Source organism: Fomitopsis serialis, assembly GCF_022376445.1.
Source record: "Fomitopsis serialis strain Sig1Antser10 chromosome Unknown B0H18scaffold_72, whole genome shotgun sequence".
Taxonomy (NCBI): domain Eukaryota; kingdom Fungi; phylum Basidiomycota; class Agaricomycetes; order Polyporales; family Fomitopsidaceae; genus Fomitopsis; species Fomitopsis serialis.
Genome location: NW_025955032.1, coordinates 1 through 19,223, shown reverse-complemented (window position 1 = coordinate 19,223; position 19,223 = coordinate 1). Strand labels below are relative to the sequence as shown.

General features: G+C 56.4%; 7 protein-coding genes across 7 annotated transcripts; 3 read left to right on the top strand and 4 right to left on the bottom strand.

The window, feature by feature from the left end:
• Nucleotides 1-3,308: 3,308 nt before the first annotated feature.
• On the top strand, nt 3,309-5,816 carry B0H18DRAFT_1122146 (uncharacterized protein; the record flags this gene model as incomplete). Its single annotated transcript, XM_048034461.1, has 3 exons — nt 3,309-3,384; nt 3,438-4,991; nt 5,047-5,816. The coding sequence occupies 3 exons, from the start codon at nt 3,309-3,311 to the stop codon at nt 5,814-5,816; spliced, it is 2,400 nt and encodes a 799-aa protein (XP_047889918.1).
• A 608-nt stretch (nt 5,817-6,424) lies between these two features.
• On the bottom strand, nt 6,425-8,368 carry B0H18DRAFT_1095986 (acid protease). Its single transcript, XM_048032434.1, has 6 exons — nt 7,849-8,368; nt 7,733-7,790; nt 7,532-7,676; nt 6,956-7,479; nt 6,721-6,902; nt 6,425-6,668 (listed from the first exon to the last, which is right to left on the bottom strand). The coding sequence occupies exons 1-6, from the start codon at nt 7,941-7,943 to the stop codon at nt 6,497-6,499; spliced, it is 1,176 nt and encodes a 391-aa protein (XP_047889917.1). The 5' UTR covers nt 7,944-8,368; the 3' UTR covers nt 6,425-6,496.
• On the bottom strand, nt 8,028-8,996 carry B0H18DRAFT_616225 (uncharacterized protein). The gene is made up of 2 exons (XM_048038791.1): nt 8,769-8,996; nt 8,028-8,713 (listed from the first exon to the last, which is right to left on the bottom strand). The coding sequence occupies exon 2, from the start codon at nt 8,688-8,690 to the stop codon at nt 8,112-8,114; it is 579 nt and encodes a 192-aa protein (XP_047889916.1). The 5' UTR covers nt 8,691-8,713; nt 8,769-8,996; the 3' UTR covers nt 8,028-8,111.
• A 203-nt stretch (nt 8,997-9,199) lies between these two features.
• On the bottom strand, nt 9,200-10,437 carry B0H18DRAFT_1025651 (uncharacterized protein). Its single transcript, XM_048029765.1, has 2 exons — nt 9,754-10,437; nt 9,200-9,696 (listed from the first exon to the last, which is right to left on the bottom strand). Exons 1-2 carry the CDS (start codon nt 10,024-10,026, stop codon nt 9,370-9,372), a joined length of 600 nt encoding a protein of 199 aa, XP_047889915.1. The 5' UTR covers nt 10,027-10,437; the 3' UTR covers nt 9,200-9,369.
• Nucleotides 10,438-11,114: 677 nt separating this feature from the next.
• Nucleotides 11,115-12,955, top strand: B0H18DRAFT_1025647 (ferrochelatase). Its single transcript, XM_048029764.1, has 7 exons — nt 11,115-11,319; nt 11,367-11,458; nt 11,512-11,918; nt 12,207-12,327; nt 12,357-12,439; nt 12,462-12,591; nt 12,644-12,955. Exons 2-7 carry the CDS (start codon nt 11,432-11,434, stop codon nt 12,848-12,850), a joined length of 975 nt encoding a protein of 324 aa, XP_047889914.1. The 5' UTR covers nt 11,115-11,319; nt 11,367-11,431; the 3' UTR covers nt 12,851-12,955.
• Nucleotides 12,956-13,257: 302 nt separating this feature from the next.
• On the top strand, nt 13,258-15,240 carry B0H18DRAFT_881396 (ribosomal protein S5 domain 2-type protein; the record flags this gene model as incomplete). Its single annotated transcript, XM_048040841.1, has 8 exons — nt 13,258-13,529; nt 13,613-13,781; nt 13,840-14,214; nt 14,270-14,444; nt 14,500-14,639; nt 14,698-14,775; nt 14,837-14,963; nt 15,026-15,240. The coding sequence occupies 8 exons, from the start codon at nt 13,258-13,260 to the stop codon at nt 15,238-15,240; spliced, it is 1,551 nt and encodes a 516-aa protein (XP_047889913.1).
• Nucleotides 15,241-15,558: 318 nt separating this feature from the next.
• Nucleotides 15,559-17,729, bottom strand: B0H18DRAFT_1122142 (amino acid transporter; the record flags this gene model as incomplete). The annotated part of the gene is made up of 8 exons (XM_048034460.1): nt 15,559-15,809; nt 15,865-16,096; nt 16,149-16,648; nt 16,698-16,724; nt 16,775-16,984; nt 17,038-17,046; nt 17,097-17,408; nt 17,465-17,729. 8 exons carry the CDS (start codon nt 17,727-17,729, stop codon nt 15,559-15,561), a joined length of 1,806 nt encoding a protein of 601 aa, XP_047889912.1.
• Between the last annotated feature and the right edge of the window lie 1,494 nt (nt 17,730-19,223).

The following is a 19,223-nucleotide window of genomic DNA, read 5'->3' as shown; positions in this document are numbered from 1 at the left end:
GAGTGTGATAAGTAATGTAGTTACTGAGTGCGCAGACTCACGGAGAAAGGAGAGGTGGTTGGGACGGCCCGAGCTATGGTGCAACCTCTCGAGTGTTTGCGTCAAATTCGGAGGTGGGCGCCAATGACGCGCTGGGCGTGTAAATCCTACACTGCGGTGCATGAATTCAGATTCAGCTATGTATAGTATTCTGTACAGAGGAGGCGAGACTCACATTGTTGTGAAATCCAAGCTTGGCCAGTCTACCAAGTCCCACATGACGGACACATTCAAAGAATCTGCAATTTCGGGGTCCCATAACAAGCAGTTGCATGCGATCATCATAGTGATACAGTATCTTCCAGGCCTGAGCAGATGCCATCACCCACGATGCCATCCACAGAGGTTAGTAACATTGCTCAACTGAGAGATCCACGACGCGAAGTATGCTACGTACCACATCGCCAAAAGTGCACGACGCAGATCTCACATTATCGCACATTGTATGTGAAATCTGTCCTGTCTTGCTTATCTGTATTAGTTGCCCTTTTTCTTGCACTACTTTCGTGTTGGGTTGCGATGACTTACCATGTATTTGTCATCTTCAGTTCCCTCGCCGCATCGTGCAGCGGTGCTAATGGCCGGAAAGAGATGTGTCAGCGAAGGTAAGATATCACCGAGAGAACACAAGAAATACGTACTGTCTCGACCAGACAATGTCCACCGCATTTCGGTTCCAGTCACTGTCTTTACCTTTCAACGCGTTCGGCTTCACCATACATCGCACATCGCTGACAGAGATTCATACCCACATATGCAGGTACAAAAAATATAATACAGCCTTTACACACCGTCAAATAACGTACACACTCGCTGAACGTACTACCAGCGCGATGCTGACGAGGCGAGACCGCGAGATCAAAACTGGAAGAGAGGAATGGGATGATACGAGCTGAGCGCCAGACGTGGCGAATGAACTCTGGTGCAAAGTATATGAGCAGAATGAGGGTCCGAGTCGAGAAATACCGACAATACTGTGGGCAGAAGCCCTTGAATGGTCACGCGCAACGACGCAGATCGAGCAGCTAAATAAGCATCACTAACTAGATGACAATGCGAACAGAAGAGGGTAGGTACTCACCGAGATTCCAGTGGCGGAAGTGGTGAAGTCCTGAGGTTGAACTTCGCGAGTCGCGCTTGTTGACATAGTCATTGAAGCCGAGGCCCGGAATGTCGATGACGGTGAGTCTGTCGAGCTGCTCGTGGTCGCGGCGGCTGTAGTCCCTCGGCGGGGACAGCTCAGTGGAGTTCAAGAGCGTGTTCACTAGTCTTGTCGGCTTTAGCTCGCCCTCTTGTTAGCTAGTAGCCCGCCGGTCTGCTGGTTCGCCCACTCACCTGCCTACCCTCGGCTTCTCGCCAGCCTGCGCTCGGCTCATTACGCACTCGCTCGCCCTTTCCCGCCCGCTCGTCCACTCGCCGCTGGATTGTTGTTGCCCGCCCGCGCTCACCTTCTTGCTGGTTCTCCTGCCACCTCGTCTACTCACCCGCCTCCTCGCCTACTTGCCTACCCTCTCGTCCGCTCGCCTCGGCTCGCTTCCTCGCGGCTCCTCGCCCGCCTGTTCTTATCCGCTCACCCATAAGTACTCGCTTTCTCGAATGCTTGCCCGTAGCCTGCTCACCCGCTCGACCTTGCCTTGTCCATGCCAACCGCGCCAACCGCGCACACCCGTACCCGCTGCGGCGGGTTTGTACCCGGGCGGGTACGGGCCCGGGTAGAGTACGGGATACCCATGCATATACTGATGCTCTTCCTGAGGGCCGGGGCTGGGGTCGCGGCCATCGTCGACTTCATTGACGACAGCACAATGTGTATATGCACCAGGAGCAGCACCCCCAGCGCAAACGAGTTAAAGGACGAGGCGAGCGGGATAGAAGTGTGATGAGAACAATCAAGAGAGATCGATGGTTGGGCAGGCATGCAAGGGCGGGTGGGCGCGTGAGATCGGGCAGGTGGAACCGGCGGGCGGGGATAACAGCGGCGACAATAGAGTTGGTTCACAATCAGTAAAGGGGATGGCGAGAGCGAGGTACTTGGAGGACAATGTCGGAGTGTGCAAGTGAGAGGATGGTGGTTGTGGAAGAAGAATTTGAGAGACGACACAGCGTCTCAAGATCTCAAGACTGGCTATATGCGCCCACGTGACCGCGTGCAGTCGAGCACTGCGGCTGAGGTCCAGGACGCGGACTTCGATGTGCTGCTAAGTCACACCGTGCCATGAGGCCTTGAGGGTGTACCTCCCCATCCTTTACGCTGTTTTCATGCCCTCGTTCGCAACTGCCTGCATAGGCCCCAAAGGCGACTTTTGTGCCCGAAGGATGACCTGAACAGCCTGTAGTATGCGCCTCGTCGCCGCTCTGAGCCTACCCGCGCTGCATAGGCCCGTACGTGCCTGCAACTTCCCCGTTTCCGATCGAAATCTATATTGATAGGTCAGCATATACCTCAGGAACTGTGTCATACATGATGGGTACATGCCGCGCAGCCTGAAACTTGAATGGTCCTAATTCAATTTATTCCGGAGATCGCACTGACATGCTGACTCGACGATACTCATAGTCTCTAGACAGATTACGCGTCCGCTCTCGCCGTCTGCGCTCATCTTAAAAGCGGCACCAAGCGGTGCCAATTCTCTGCGCATGTCTTCACAAGTCTGGTACGTTGTCGACTTACAATGGCATCTCAGAAAGCTATCTACATCCAACACCACCTCTTGCAGTCTTCCCGTTCTCTCTAGTTATATCTGGAGCGAATGTCAAATCTTACGAGGTAAGTAACACAACTCGCCGCTTGTGAGATAATTATCCGGCACTTTTGCTGATGGCCAATCTCGCGATACTGGCTTCGCGTCAAAGGCGAATACGAGGTCATTTCATGGCCGCATACGGATCGGACATGCGAACGTGACAGCGTTTATGGCCGCATATGGATCGGACATGGCGCGAGCTCTGGCAGGTCTATGGCCGCACCAGGATCGGACATGAGCGCCCTATTTGGGCTGGTTATGGCCGCACCAGGATCGGACCTATAAGCGCCTTGCCCGGGGTCCTCCATTGATGCTGCGTCGACTCCCGGCCTTCGAACGCTCCTCCGTTCACCTTTGACCATTCCACTGATCAGTGTCCCAGGATCATCCTCTCCTCCGTCAAAGAGGTATTTCTGTAGGGTCTGCCTAGGGGAGACTACTTACTAGTACAGTGTCCCCGCGCGTTCATTCCTCTCTATTTCTTGGGCCAAGTTGCCTTATAACGATTCCGACGCCTACCCAGCTATGAATTCATTCATCTCATTGCCCACGGGCCCAGCCCCGAGGGACACTCCTTCTGGGCGCGAACTCCGAAAAAATGGTACGTTGATCACCCGCAAGCCATGGCGAATGCACGCTGACACGCAAGCTCAGCTCTCTGCAAGCCTTACTCGATGCCTACCCAGCCGAGCGTGCACAGTAACAGCGTCCTCAGCAGCGACAACGGCATCCACTGGCAATGGCGGAGACACGAAGACTGGGTCAAGGAGCAATACCGCGGCAAAATCGTGTGGAACTTCGATCCAGCGAAGTTCATCCAGGCTGTCTGGGGCTTTGGACCCGAGGATGTACCACCCAGACGATTTACGAGCGCGGGAAGACCTAGCGAAGGCTCCGCTCCGCTTTCCTTCAACTACAAGGCGTCCTTGCGTGCCTACTTGCTGGAGCGGAGGGAGAGGAAGTGCTACGTGCCGCTGGCGAACATAGCTAACGGGCTGCTGAACCAAATGTACGGCCCGAAGAGCGGCCAGCAGCGCGAACGTCGCGCGTTCCCGGCGCAGTTCAGGAAGCGCGACAGGAAGTACGAAGGCCGCTACATGGACGAGCGGGTCGGTATGACCTTCGGCACGGTGGAATTGACTCGTGGGAAGTGGCCGCAATGGGACTTCGAGGCCGCTTTCATGGAGGTCAAGAAGACGAAGACCGACCGTGTACTGAGTCGCACAGAGTTGCTGCTGGTCGATAGGGACGCATGTCGTGTCGCGGAGACAAGCAAACGCAAACGAGCATCTGCAGATAACGGAACGGAACTGCCGAAGGCGAAGCGAGCACGGTGTACGCTCTCGGATGACTCGGAGGAAGCCCAGGACGCTCCTGCGGCCGAGGACACACAGGCGAAGGAGGTCGATCCCGTGCGGCCTCAGGAGGTCAATATGACGCACAACGAGGTGCAAGCGGTGCAATACATGAACCACTTGATGTCGTCCAACGTGCGGTCGTTCGGGATAGGCTGGCTGGTCGAGGACACCAACATGCGCTTGTACTACGGCGATCGGATGGGCATCGTCGTGACGAGGAAGTTTAAGTTCCTTCGCGAAGAATCTCGGCTTTTCATGAGATGCATTGCGGCTATGGGTCAGGCGAGCGTGCACGGTATGGGGATTTTCCGTGATCTGCACTTTCCGGAAAACAAGCAGAAGGAGACGGAGTTCGAGCGGTACGAGGGCTCTCAGTTGCGCATAACGGCGCGGCGGCCTGATGCCTCTGAGCCCGAGCCGTTCGAATTCGACGTCGACGTCGACGGCAAGACGAGGTGGATATACACACAATACGGAGCGCTGGGTCGGGGCACAAGCGTCATCCCGATCAAAGCGACGCTGGAGACAGACACGTACCAGCACTTCAAGACCGACAAGCTCGTAGCGAAGATTGCCTGGCCAGATGCGCTGCGCTCGGCGGAGGACTCCATCGTTATCGCCGTGCGTACAAAGCTGAGCGAGACGAAGCGGCAGTACCTACCGCACATCGTGGACCTGAAATGCTACGTGACGCGTACGATCGAGGAGATGAAGCTGCCTCGGGCTGCGATGGGCCTCGACCATGATGACGAGCGCGTCTGCCGAGTGCTGGTAATGCAATGGTACCAACGACTGGAGACGGTCGAGTCCGTTGACGATTTCAAGAAGGTGTACACTGACGTCGTGCGAGGTGTGTGCCAGCGGCATTGTGTCTTATTGTTGCATCCGATTGACCAGGGTCGTAGCTCACTATTGGGTATGGACGACGTCGCACATTCTGCATCGTGACATCAGCACGAACAACATCATGTGGATTCGCATCGACGGCAGGCTGAATGGTGTTCTCTGCGACTGGGATCTAGCGGAGGAGACCATCGACGTCAACATTGCATCGACGCGTGCTCGAGGACATACTGGCACCGATGAACTACCTGCATCCGCGTCGAACAAAAGGGCTGATGGCACTGCGACGCCGGCCGACGCAGGGCAAGTCACGTCGGGTGGTTCGCGTAAGAAGCCAAAGTACCCCACCGGCACAGCTCCGTTCATGGCCATGGACCTCCTGCACGTCGGTCCGCCGCCGTTTCATTTGTATCGCCACGACCTCGAGTCTTTCTTCTATGTCCTCGTGTACGTCTGCGCGGTGTGGGATCCGGAGAAGCGGAAGTTTGGCCACCTAAGTGTGTGGGAGCAGGGGACATTGGTGGAGATTGGGCGACACAAACACGACTTCCTGCTGGACCACACCGCTTATGACATAACGTTTAAAGCTGCCCATCCAACTCTACAACATCTCGCAGCTTATGAGCCGGAGCCAGGCTGGATCTCGAGCCTCGCTGCTCAATTCGGCTTGATTGAAGCCCACGGGTTCGAGATCAGATATCTGAACTTCCAGAGGCTGCGCAAGCGAGGTACTATGCACGAGGAGAGGATTAAAAGGATTGAGGCCGAACGCGAGAATGAGATATCGTACGAGATGTTCATGGAGATCCTGGGAGCACCTCTTGATATTTAGGATGATGATACGGGTGAACGATTGCCTTGATAGATGTGTCCGAGCAGCGGCGCCATTGGACCTTTTTAATCTCTTAGAAAAAGCCTGTGTTACGGTGAATGTCCTTCGCCTGCCGTCCGAATGTTGATTTGACACGTCCTACATCTTCGAACTTGGATTCATGTCGATACATCCCGACCTCACCGTGAACAAACGGTATGCATGGGTTCGTCAGTATGAGCAGTAACAACAAAGGTCGCTCCTCATTCACCAAACATTGCGAGATGTTTCAGGCCGCTGACCGACAATAACCGACAGTCTGCCAATACGGGATATTTGAAGGTACCTGAGATTGCTCGAACGTCACGTACGTTGTCTGCGCCCTGCGTGTAACTGCACATATGCAGCACCGTCCAGCTGTAGGTATACTGTCACAAATGGCCCATACACATCTCGAGAACACGCTCTGGTCATGCTTTGCCCCCTCACAAAGAGTCGTCATTCTCTGGGGAGCCTACTTAGAGCATTGTTCGCAGTCACGCAGGGAGCATACAGCAACCAGTGAGGGTCCTGGGGCTGCACAGACTCATAGCGGGCGCCCGGTCGTGAAGTATGTATATACTGAATCACATTTTTGTTCGTTATGAGTGGGTACTATGACCGTGTGTACAGATTGATACCGTCTCCCGATCCAACCAACCCTATGACAGGGTGGCAAAACCGACGGAGTTCTGATCGAACGAAAACACGGAGTACACGTTCTTCATAAAGCTGTCCCCAAGCAACCAGACGTTGTTGCCGAGACCGAGGTCCTGGCCTGCCAAGGCGCCGACGCAGTACTGAGACCCGCTCGACGTCTGCCCGAGGTTGAAGCTGGACGGAGAGTCAGATTGTTACACAGTCAGGAGGAATAACTTGGACTCACTTCTGGGCGCTGACATTCCAGTTCTTTCCACCCCAGTTAAACGCGACATAGGGTACCGACTTGCATGGGAACTGGTAGAAGCCGTTCTCCGAGTCAAATTCGGATGACCCCGGCACGGACGCGTAGAATGTCTTAACGGCATTGGGCGGTCCATACATGATGGTAGTGCCACTATCAATGACCTGAAACGGACAGCTTAGCCTGATTCAGTGACACAGAGAAGTATAGCACATACGGTTTGGAACCCAGAGTTAGCAGTCATATTGTTGACATGCGCGCTTGCTCCGGAGATCTGCCAGAAGCCAGAGCCGGTAACGCTGTGGTATTCGACCGGGCCCTTGTAGAGGGACGTGTCCGTCCCACCGATGTACAGCTCGGACCCAGTCTGCGCGAGCTTCATGCCGAACGTAGCGGTCTTGATGCTGCCCTCAGACTTCGCCTGATTGACGAATGGCGGCTGACCGAGTGCCGAGATCTTCTGATAAGCCATACCGAGGATGCCGTCGATAGGGTCATTGGCGAAGCTGCTCGACAGCGATGTCACAGCGGAGAGGCGCTGCGCTGTCGACTTGATGCCGGCGACGCTGACGGTATCGGTGAAGACGGGCCCAGAGGACGTAGACCCATCTCCATATTGAATAGAGAACGTGCCCGACCGCATCGCCGACGTCGATGAGTTTGCAGAGTTGTATTTGTGCTTGGAACTGCACGCAGACTGAGTGCAGTTGATTGATGGCACCCACAGGTCAGCGGAGCCGGCTAATACAGAGTTAGTATCGAGTTGAATGGACCAGTATGATAGTATACTGACTGTCAAAATCGATCAGGAAGTTTTGCGCAGGAGTGCCGATAGAGATGGTACCAGCCCACTCGAGGTCACCCTCTTCATCAGTGGTAGGTTCGTTCTGGCGCTTGTCCAGAACATCATATGTGCGGAGGGGTTTGACCTCAGCTCCCTAGTACTCTACAGTCAATAATACATCTCTGACGAGATGCCGCTGTCATTACCCACCTCGTTCATGCTACTGGCATCGTTTTCCTGCAGGTTCATCAAGTTCCTGCGATGTTTGCTACAAGGGATGATCGATGTAAGTATTGCGAAGAGCATCACAACCACGGAAGACTTACTTGTGAGTCTGGATCACACTAAGGATGGCCCTCTGATGGTCAAAGACGCCGTCCTCCGTGGTAAGTCCACTGCGCTTCGCGAAAGAGATCGACATCCCGTTCCCCGGTCAACAGGGTTCGCAGAGCCGAGCAGCGCAAGAGTGACGGTAGCAACGAGAGCAGCTTTGGGGAACATAGCGTAAGACGATAGATGTTAAGACAGTGTAAAGTTGGAGTTGTTCGTGTCTGTGCAGATTCGATGAGCTTGAGTGAGTTTGCGTTGGCTATTTATGCGATTTTGCGTCGGGACGTCGGACATCGCGGCAGCGCGGACAGGACGCGGGTGCAACACGGATGGCACGATATCCATATCCACATTCGACGGCGTCCTTTCCGATCCGGCAAGGGATACCTATGTGTTTCATTCGCGGAGACCATATCCGCATTTCGGAGGACTCGTGTCCGATTGCAATTCTGACCGTCCGGATGTAGGACCCGTAGTATCCGCGTTCTTTGCGCTGCCCTAAGACGAGCGAATTTGTTAGCAATACTTCGATGTGAAGCTCGTGGTGCTCGATAGGATCCGTGAGATGATAGCGGAACCGATGGCGAAGACGGAGTGCGCATGGCAGCGTTGGCTCAGCATTGTGGAGCGTAGAGGCCGCAAGATTACATATGGCTTTGAATACACACTGCATCTCGGCTTGTCGGAAGGTAGTTCGTAAGGTAGTGCATTTCTCCCGCTCAGCCAGAGGTCCGAGTTTGACGTAGACAACGCTAGACTTTCTGTGTACTGGCAGCATTTCACAAAGAAGATGCATGACAGCAGCAGAAGAAAGCAGAGACACTTCCGCAAATGTCATAAGAGGTCTCAATGCGGTGCGTACTATGATGTCCGAGTCGTGAGAGAAGTGTAGTATACGTAGCTAGTGCTAGCTCACCGTGATGTTCCGTGCATGACCAACGGCCCTGTTGACTCGACGCACATATCCGTTACCCAGTACAAAGACAGCTGGCTTGAAGCATTATTTCGCTGCTCAGCACAAGTATGGTGTAAGAGAGGAATAGCCAGCTTGTAGGTGGCGTTCGAGGAAGCGGATTCCGGAACGCCGTCTCCAAGTGACGGTCACGTGGGCGCATAGTTAAGTTTCTGTTTCAAACAGTGTTTGTGGACCTATCCAGTCTCACCTTATCCCTCACAATACAGTGCTCTGTAACGGGGTTTGATATACAGCTTCGACAGATCAAGGACTGCGAAATGCGCTTGTACCAGTAAGTCTTTGTACAAGGAACTTGTAGACGCCCGTTTGGCGTTGAGTATGTTTTCCGAGAAAGGAAACAAGTTCGAATCCGGGTCACGCGTTTGCATTGGTGGCAATCAAGTGGCAATGGTGCCGATGAATAGCCCATCGCTCTCGCTCATACAAAAATATACATCCGAAGAAAGTACATCGACAAATCGTGACAATGACAATTCTAGTCTAGACCTCGAACGCCCATAGAGATACAGGTGACACAAGTACACGTCCAGAGAGCCCTGATTTAGGCTGTGGAAGGAACGGTCCATCCTTTGGCAGCCGCAAACACGGTGATTGCGTTCTTCAGGAGGACACTCACGAGAGAGATCGTCGCATAGAGCACGGCGCATAGGACGGGCAGCGCCCCGAAACAACGAGAGCAAAGCTTCAGCCAGGTTGTGAGACGCCCGGTGCGGGGAGAGACGGCGGATGGAGTCGCATTGTACGCGTTAGTGGGACGACGGCGCGGTGCTGTCTCGCGCTGACGGGTAGCCGTCGACGCCTCGGCCCGCCGGCGACCGTCACCACCTGTAGACGTGGGAGCGACGAGCACTTCGTTGAAGGCTCTTCTCTGTGGAAGTGCAGTGCTGAGTGCTCGGCGCAAGCGAAGGTTATGTGTTGCACTCACGAATGCGTCCACCCATGCCTCGGCGTCATCCTCCCGAGATTGGATCCTACGAGTTGAGACTTGCGAGGGTGTATGCGACATAGAGATCCTCGGGTCTAGCGGTACTCTAGACGAACGACTTGTGCCTGTCACGGACGCGGAGCCGGTGTGCGTGGAAGACGAGGGGCCGTTTCTAGTGGCTTCAGTGACAATAGAAGGTTCTCTGTGTTCCGAGGCCCTAGGTGCAGTGCCTACCGAAGGGCGATCGACTCGACTCGAACGCGGATGCAACATGCCAGACGTTGCATCGGAGGGGTAGCTTGTGTCTAGTGATGTTTGTCGTCTGTTGGGGAGACCCGCGGTTGCGACGACGATGTATTGTATGCCCGGGCTTGAATTTGGTCCGATCTCTTGGTATGCCACAGAAGCTCCCGGTCGTACGCTCCTCCGAGAGCGTCCATGAAGAACAGCGAGCAGTACGAAGGTAGTGGGAAGCGAGCCTAGAACAAGCAGACTCCAGGCAAAACGGTATTGTCCCAATGGCACGTCCACACGCGGACACGATGTTTGCGATGCGCTTAGAGGTTCGTAGCTCGGAGGAGGCTCTGGGGCTCCTGCTAGTTGACCGAGAACGCAGTGGTAAGGACCGTGGGCTGGGGTGACGCAGAGAGGGGTCTCTCGTACTTCCAGGGTCCGCAGTGAGGCTCCGCCCGCGATAGATGACATCCTCCGTACGACCGACGCGCTTGATGCGCCAGCACCAGCCGTGCACGTTTCAAACATGCAGGTCATGACCTAGACAACGGTATTGCCAGTAAGTTTCGCTCCCGGTGAGCTTGAATGGGACTTACAAAATACAAGCAGGATGGATCCGACTGGCAACAGAGGGTAGCGCAGAGAGTACGAGGGTGAATGTCGAAGGTCGGGCGTGGTTCGTAGTGGTAAGTACGCCCGATTCAATTGGCAGAACACCGCAGTGTTAACCCGGGACCAGTGGCTGAGTACGCACACAGCTGCCGACACGTCAGAAGATGCGGAAGGTGAATTAGACGTACGTCATGCGTGCATGAACGTTTGAACGGCGGCGAGCGATCATGCGCTCTTCTGTCAAGCTTCAACACTTCATTGTTTGCTTTTTGGCCAGGCTTCCGCCACTCTAACTTGCAATTAAATTGTGCAATATTACTCCCCGTCGAAGCAGGAGCCTCTCCAGCCTGTAGACCGCCGTGAGTGAAAGCCAGTCTGACGTCCGAACAGTGGAGGTCTGGATCACGGTGCATTGTATGTCAGCCAGGAGCTGAGCAAGAGGGGCCAATGGAGGCCGTGCGAGTAGTCACGCAGCAGCAAAGTGAGCCGAGCCGAGGGACCAGGAGAACGTGACAATACACAGCGACCATGCATAAGCGGCTTCCGCCCACACCCTCGCTGCGTTAAATTCAACGCATCCAGAACACAGAGGTCGCGCTGCTCGTCCGAAAGTACTCGACCATCACCCTCAATGTCTCCCATCCAACGGACAAGTGCGCTTACGCGCTCTCTAACGCGCTCGCTCGCGACCCTCAACCATGCCCCGCCTGCCGGGAAGAGGTGAGCACTCCTCGGACGAGCGTGGCCCGTTACTGACTGTTGTGCAGTCCAACAGGTATGATGTGTATTTATCCAGCGGTGTTCTGCGGGATGACACGGTATAGCGATTGTTATGCTAAACATGGGAGGGCCCTCCACGGTGCGTACACTACTCGCCTCAACCCACGGCCCAATAATCTGACAACAACCCAGCTCCCGGAGACGCACGACTTCCTCAAAAACCTGTTCTCCGACGGAGACCTCATCCCACTCCCCTTCCAGTCCCTCCTCGCGCCCTGGATCGCACGCCGGCGCACGCCCAAAATCGAGCAGCAGTACGCTGCCATAGGGGGTGGCTCGCCCATCCTGAAGTACACGAACATCCAGGGCGAGCGCATGGCCGCCCTGCTCGACGAGCTGCACCCCGCAACCGCGCCCCACAAACACTACGTCGCGTTCCGGTACGCGCAGCCGCTGACGGACGCGACTGCGCGCCAGATGAAGGCGGACGGCGTGAAGCGCGCCGTGGCGTTCACACAGTACCCGCAGTACAGCTGCAGCACGACGGGGAGCAGCTTGAACGAGCTCTACAGGCGGGGAAGGCGGGCGAGGTCGGGGACGTGCAGTGGAGTGTCATTGACCGCTGGGGCACACACCCGGGCTTCATCGAGGTGCGTTCTGTTTGACCCGGTCCGGATCGTTAGGTCCTTCGACGAATGTGCGCGCAGATTACCGGTTGCTGCTTTACTGTCTGGGTGCCAGCGTGGGCCATTATGCGGGTTTGTGCCTGCCCAGCTCAGTCTGGGATCCGGAGTCCGCTATGTTCGGTGCATTTTCATACAAGACAGATGGACACTGCGCGTCCGTCCGTGTCCAGGTCCAACGATACGGACTCAACGATCGAGAAGATGTCTAATTTGCCTACAGGCGGTCGCGCAGAACATCGAGCGGGCGCTGGCGGAGTTCCCGGAGGAGACGCGCTCGGACGTCGTGCTGCTCTTCTCGGCCCACTCACTTCCCATGTCGGTCGTCAACCGTGGGGACCCGTACGTCCCGAGGTGTCGGCCTCCGTCTCGGCGGTGATGGACCGGCTCGGGCATTCTAACCCGTACAGGCTCGTCTGGCAGTCGCAGGTCGGGCCGTCCGCGTGGATGGGGATGCAGACGGGGACGCGCTGAAGGGCTCGCGCGGCTGGGGCGCAAGCGAGTCGTGCTCATCCCGATCGCGTTCACGAGCGACCACATCGAGACGCTGTACGAACTCGACCTCGAGTACGCGCAGGAGGCGAAGGAGGTGAGTGTCGCCGTTTGCCGTGTGTTCTTCCGCTGACTGGGCTTGACGCTAGCACGGCATGGAGGTAGTCCGCGCCGAGTCGCTCAACGAATCGCCAGTGTTCATCCGTGCGCTCGCGGACCTGGCGGCAACACATCTGCGGGACGTCAGCGCTGGAAAAGCAGGGCCGATGAGTGTGCAGATGGGCCTCCGGTGTCCAGGGTGTACGAACGCGACGTGTGGGCAGCAGAAGGCTTGGTTTGCGCGCGGAGGGCGCTAGCAGGCAGGCTCGCCGCCCGGGATCGGTGTGGTAGACACGGCCTGTGACATGTCTCTTCTGTTCTGCTCTGTCGGCGAATATGCAACGGTCCGATGCACCCCCCTCTCTGCGTTGTGTGCGGTGTGCGTGTGAGGATATTTAGACGCGTCTGCGTCCGGCAGAGTGGCCTTTCTCCGACCGCGTCGCGAGAAATGGCGGGCTTATGATCGCGTATCGTCCGACGCAAGCGTCACGCCAGCCATTTATCGCCCCTTCCCTGCGCTGGCATTGTCTGTGTCTCAGATCATCAGCCTGCAGGCCAACAGAGGGGCAGATTTTATATAGAAATGTATACGCCCGTACTAGCTGCGTGCCTTTTGAGAGGCGACCGAGCGGCCGCACTCAGATCACCCTCACCACCAGCACCGATGACCACGACCGCCGTCTCTGCCCCTGGCAAAGTCCTTCTCGCCGGCGGATACCTCGTCCTCGACCCTGCATACTCCGGCGTCGTCGTCTCGACGAGCGCGCGGTTCTACACGACCGTGCGCGACCTCGATGAGGCGGCGAGCGTCGCGGCCGCGAAGGCGGACCGACCGATTGAGATCCGCGTGCGATCGCCCCAGTTCGTGAACGCAACCTGGATCTATTTCGTGGTCTTCGACGGCGAGGCCGTGCGGGTCGAGCAGGTCGCAGACATGTGAGTCGTCTACTCGAGGATGCCCCGCGCCGTGTCGTGATAGGCGGGACGCTGAACGGGATCGGGCTCATCGCATCTCGCAGCGCGTCCTCGACCTCCTCCTCGAAGAACAAGTTCGTCCACCTTGCGCTCCAGCGTACGCTCTCCCTGGCACTCGAAGCTCGCGGCGCCGGTGCCCTGCAGAACAGCCTTTCGTATGGCCTCGACATCACCATCGCCGGCGACAACGACTTTTACTCGCAGAGGGCACAGGTGAGTGGTCCTCACGCCTGCTCTATGTGCGTTCCTCCTAAGATTCTTCTGCGCATAGCTAGCAGCGAAGAGCCTCCCTCCCACGCTCGCATCTCTCGCACAGCTCCCGCCCTTCGCCCCGACCGGCGTACAGCTCGCTGACGTGCACAAGACGGGGCTCGGCTCCTCCGCGGCACTCATCACCTCGCTCGTCTCGAGCCTCCTCGTCCACCTGCGTGTCATCCCTTCAGATTCCTTCGCAGGCGACGCAGAAGGCGGGACGGTGTCTGCGAGCGATGGCCGCAAGCTCGCGCACAACCTTGCCCAATATGTGCATTGTCTGGCGCAGGGCAAGGTAGGGAGCGGGTTCGATGTCTCCGCGGCAGTGTTTGGGAGCCAACTGTATACGCGGTTTGACCCCGGAGTCATCGCTCCGCTCATGTCCGACAATGTGGTGAGTTTGTATACGTGACAGGGCTGTCTGAGAGGGAGCTGATAGAGCTGTATAGACTGTGAAGCTGCTCCCGACGATCTCGACCTCGAATAAGGAATGGAATCATCGCGTGGAGCCGTTCAGGTTGCCGCCCCTGACACGACTGATGCTGGCTGATGTCGATGCTGGGAGCGATACCCCTTCTCTAGTCGGGAAGGTGCTGAAGTGGAGGAAAGAGGACAGCGGGACAGGTACGTCTCATCGTACGGATCGGCTCGTTCGATTGCGAATTGTGTTCGGAAACAGCGAACGACCTCTGGAATGCCTTGGACAAAGTCAATCACGCATTCAGCAAAACGCTCCTGACGCTGTCCGACCTCCACGCGCAAGATACAAAAACATACGCGAAAGCAGTCAAGTATTTATCCACTCTGCAGACAGTCCAGGTGCGCTCGACCCCATGGCGTCTTCCCCGAGTGCGAGCTCATCCCGCGTTCACCGCAGTGGCTCGTCAATCCGAACATCTCGGGTGGTGACCAAGAGATTATGGAGGCGTTCGCGCAAGCACATCAGTATTCCGAGGTTCGTCTTCCTGTCCTCCGCCCTACACGCGCATCCATTCAGCCCGGATCACTGCACTCAGGACGTACGCGCCAAGATGCGCGAGATGGGCACCCTCTCGGGCGTTCCGATCGAACCGCCAGAACAAACCGAGCTCCTCAATGCCTGTGTCTCCGGCGCTGGCGTTATCGGCGGGGGCGTCCCTGGAGGTCTGTCCACTCTTCTTTCTTCCTTTTTCTCCCAACTGATGCTGACGCGCGTCGTTGCGCAGCGGGTGGTTACGACGCGATCTGGCTCCTCGTCCTCGATCCAGAGATCTGTCCGCCGGAGGAACTGCCCTCCGCGCGGGTCGAGCGTGTCTGGGCGGGTTGGAAGGGGCTGGACGTCTCGCCGCTTTCCGCGTCAGAGAGCGTCGCGAAAGGCGTGCGGCTAGAGGACGTGGCTGGCGTGAAGGGCTTGAAGGATCTCGTCGATGCTCCGTGGTAGGCCTGGGAGGTCGGTTTAGGGGTATAGGACATTCTCCCCAATCTCCGTACTGAAGGGCCCGCCGTCAGCAAGTGCGATGTGACACCATATACCGTCCGGGATTAAGTCTTATGTTGCGGACCGCGTCCGTAGGCCTGTGCTATAGGCATGCCCGGGTTGGCCAGAGTACAGTCGTGAGCGATTACTTCAGCATAGCTACATGTTTTATTCTATCGTCCTACTAGGTCCATCGGGAAAGCGAAAGAAAGCATTCATAGCATCCAAACACCCCCGTATAACGATGAAGTACGTGATATCGCGGGAAGAGGGAAGCATCAACTACACGCATATCCGCGCCGCACCGTCCGGAGTCCATACCTTGCCCAAAGCCAGAAACAGTGAGATAACCAGAACAGTGACGCCGAAGGCAACTGAAGCCAGGGCGGGTAGCTTGCCGCGAGAGTACCACTCCGGGCCCAGATTCGCTAGGCGCAGGTAACATGCTGCGGGAAAGATGAACGCGAGCGCTGTTGCTGAGGCGCCTCCTGTGATCTCGAGCATCACTCCGAGGTCGCAGGTAATCAGAGCGACTGATATATGGAGTTAGAATAGCCCATGCCATACAAGGTAAATTTGGGCACTCACCGATCATCGAGGAGCACGTCAGCGCTGTCGTGAAGAAGACATGCCGCTGCATGTTGAAGGGCTCGTGCGGGAAAAAGAACTGCTCTATGACCTGCAAAGCATTTCTCAGTACGTAGCTGGTACGAATTGAGAGGTTATAACGTGCCTCCCTGCAGACAAAGAGCTCTAGGGGCAGGGTCGTGAACATGTTCAGTCCGAAGCAAAAGCGGGCGACGTTGATGAGGGTGTCATTCTACGGCTGCGTAAGCACACCGTCGTTGCGAGACCAATCATAGCTACCTCACCCCTGCAAAGTTGTTCAAGATGTTCCCTTGAGTCTTGTCCGTGAACACCACATACGCCGAGATCGCCAGCGTGCAACACGCAACCAATGATATCGCTGTCGATATGTGCGTCACCCTCGCGAACCGATCCAGCGTCGGCGTGCGCAAGCTCCCATAGATCAGCAACGAATTGTGGTGGCACACGAACGCGAAGCTGATCACGCCGATCGCCTGGAAGACACCTGGGCCGAGGACGGTGAAGCGCTTGGACGGGTCACCCTTGAGCTCGAGCGGGACGCGCGGGCTGTCGATGAGCACGGAGACGACGATGGTCACCATGCCGAGGAGCGCGAGGAAGGACGCGCGCGCGAGCTTGTCGATGGAGCGGTGCAGAGAAAGCGGGTAGGAGACGCAGATCGTGCAGAGGGCGATGACGAATTGGCGTTTTGTGAGGATGGAGAGGACAGGTATCGTCGAGAGGGTGGGGAATACGGAGCGGATGACATGCGGTATTGTGTCGCCTGGCAAAGGGATGAGATACGTGGAATGACAGGCCACGCGAGCACTCACCAATGATGATCCCGAAGGCGCACATGCCTGTCCTGGGATGAGCTTCATGAGGTTAAGCAATGGGCAGACCGGCGTACCTCCGAACGCAAACGCAAATTGGAAGAAGGACACTGCTGCGCGCCCACTTGGACCGAAGCAGTGGTTCATTATCTCAATATAAGAGTTGCGCCCGCTGAGCTTCGCGTTGATCACAATGAGGCGGATGGTCCAATCTGTCACACCACACAGGACGACGAGCAGGATGAGGCCTGTGACAAACCCCGCTTGTCGCACGGCATACGGTAAACCTGACGCAATACGCAGTCAGACACGAACAGTATTCATCGCAGAGAATAGTTACCAATGATCCCTGTTCGCCATCGAGTGAGTACAAGAGCACCATCGACACCACCAATTTACCTGCGCCTAAGATTGAGTTGGCCATATTCGCTACGGAGTCCAGCATCCCTCCTCCGGCCAAACGCTTTGCAGCAAGGGCCTCCAGGTCCACTCGCGGGCCATCCTCTTCTGGTACGACACCATTCTGCTCTAGGCGAAGCGTCCCATCGGTGCTGTCCCTCCGTGCAGACGCTGTATCTAGTAGACCTACGAGCAGCGGCACGGATTGTTCGCGACTTCGACTGCTTGAAGAGCGTGAGGAGCGTGGTGGATGCGATGTCTCGAGCTGCGCGACTGCTTCATTATCTAGGTCGTCCGTGTCTAGTTCATACTCTGTACGCACATGAGCACCATGCGCAGTATGATAAACGGAAGTCCGACTCACTCACCCGTCTCTCGGCTCTCAAACATAGATCGCAAGGGCAGGCCGATCACCTGCACGTCGTCCCGGAAGCGGACATGTCCTGGGGTGTCCTGCGGAGAGTCTGCTCGACTGAGGGCCGAAGACTCGTCCAGGTCTTCGTCGTCTGCGACGGAGAATATGACGTCCTCTCCTTGATGCGATGAAGCATCCTCGTATGACTGTCCGAGCAATGGTTGCGCCGCAGAGCCGTCCTGGTCGTCATGATTCGTTGCTCTTGTCCTACCGAGCATCTGAGATGGTCATAAACGTGTCTGCGAGGTCGCCGATGCTGGTGTGGGGCGTGGGTGACCCAAAGCAACCACTCGCAGGCTGAAGCTGCGCCCAGGGCAGGAAGGTCTGGGGATGGGCGTGCTTCCGGGAACACTTGCGTCTGGTAGTTGTCAGACGATGCAATCGGTATGTGGCTTCAGACGCAGCTCCCGCTCGCTGGAGGACACAGAACAACGTAGACAGAACAGAGAAGGGCCGCGCGAACAGAACGTGGAAGGCTGGGAGGCGTGCACTGCACGCGTGCGACCTCCCCGCCCGCGCAGAGACCATTTCCGGACGAGCGCCACGCCGCCGTCGTCGCGCGCTCACTGGCCTCAATCCTACCTTTTGCCACCATGCGCGTACTTGCCATCGAATGCAACATCTGTGTCACTACCTGACTGAGCAAAGATATACCACATTACGACGCTGCAGGATCAGACAGTATGCCCCTTTGGTGTGCGTTCGTGAGCTCGTCGTACATCAAACGCTCCTGATATCATGAAGGTGAGCATGTGCCTGAAGGCCTGTCGATTTTCGGGTCACTGAGTTGGCATTTGCAACCAAGGTTCTGTCTTGCGCTGTTGATCAGTGCTATAACCGTGTCCGAGAAGTCCTTGATACAACCGGTGGAATCATCGGGCGCCATGAACTTGAAGCCATGCGGGACCAACGCTATGCTGTCTGCCCCGAGGACAAGAATGCACGAATACATACACTGACAGCTCTAAGCAGTGCCAAACGAATAAAACAGATCTCAGGTACCCATAGACATCGATGTGTTCTGGACGAGTCGAGTCGAAACCCCATCAACCTGCCGCCATTTCAACGGTTCTATCTTGGTTCTATCTGTCAATGCGCCATCATCATGTCAACTCCTTGTCCCTCCTCTCGCCGATATGTACCTCAGCACCGGAGTAACCAATGCCGCTCTTCCTTCCCCCGTCGTGCACTGCACCGCACCTACGATCTTTCCACCGTGGTCCCTCTTCCTCCTTTCCTTCTCCGCGTGTATATCTACTAACTTATGTTCTGCTTATATCCGTTCTCCGCTGCATTCGTTCTCACCTTTCTTGCTGGACCTGTGTTGGGTGGGGCAACACCACTTGCGCTGGGAGCGCACTCGACTGGTACACCGACACAGTCGGCGAGACACCATGTACGTCTTCGCTCTACTCATCCATGGTTACTGCTGACATGCAGCACAGGTATGACCTACCAGCGACTGCGCCAGATCTGCAATAGCGACTGTCAGTACCGTGTTCTCAACATGAAGGCATCGAAGCCTAACACTTGGTGCTCGTAGACGAGGTCCATCCTTCCGTCCTAATACCCCTGGGGACAACTGCGATGATCAGCTATGTATGTTTTTCGTTCTTGAACGCACTCGAATGCACCAGGCTGACTATGCGAGCTCTTCAGCCGCCTGCTGCTGCAACTCGATCGCATGGCATTGAGCATGCTCTGCATGAAGT

Excerpts from the sequence above, each read along its gene's own strand:
- B0H18DRAFT_1095986 (XM_048032434.1), bottom strand. The coding sequence starts at position 7,943 with ATGTCGATCTCTTTCGCGAAGCGCAGTGGACTTACCACGGAGGACGGC. Across the intron at positions 7,677-7,732 it reads ATGCCAGTAGCATGAACGAG|GGAGCTGAGGTCAAACCCCT; the intron begins GTGGGTAATGAC and ends GTAGAGTACTAG. Across the intron at positions 6,903-6,955 it reads CTAACTCTGGGTTCCAAACC|GTCATTGATAGTGGCACTAC; the intron begins GTATGTGCTATA and ends TGTCCGTTTCAG.
- B0H18DRAFT_616225 (XM_048038791.1), bottom strand. The coding sequence starts at position 8,690 with ATGACATTTGCGGAAGTGTCTCTGCTTTCTTCTGCTGCTGTCATGCAT.
- B0H18DRAFT_1025651 (XM_048029765.1), bottom strand. The coding sequence starts at position 10,026 with ATGTTGCATCCGCGTTCGAGTCGAGTCGATCGCCCTTCGGTAGGCACT. Across the intron at positions 9,697-9,753 it reads AGGCATGGGTGGACGCATTC|AGAAGAGCCTTCAACGAAGT; the intron begins GTGAGTGCAACA and ends GCACTTCCACAG.
- B0H18DRAFT_1025647 (XM_048029764.1), top strand. The coding sequence starts at position 11,432 with ATGCTAAACATGGGAGGGCCCTCCACG. Across the intron at positions 11,919-12,206 it reads AGGCGGGCGAGGTCGGGGAC|ATGTCTAATTTGCCTACAGG; the intron begins GTGCAGTGGAGT and ends ACGATCGAGAAG. Across the intron at positions 12,592-12,643 it reads ACGCGCAGGAGGCGAAGGAG|CACGGCATGGAGGTAGTCCG; the intron begins GTGAGTGTCGCC and ends GCTTGACGCTAG.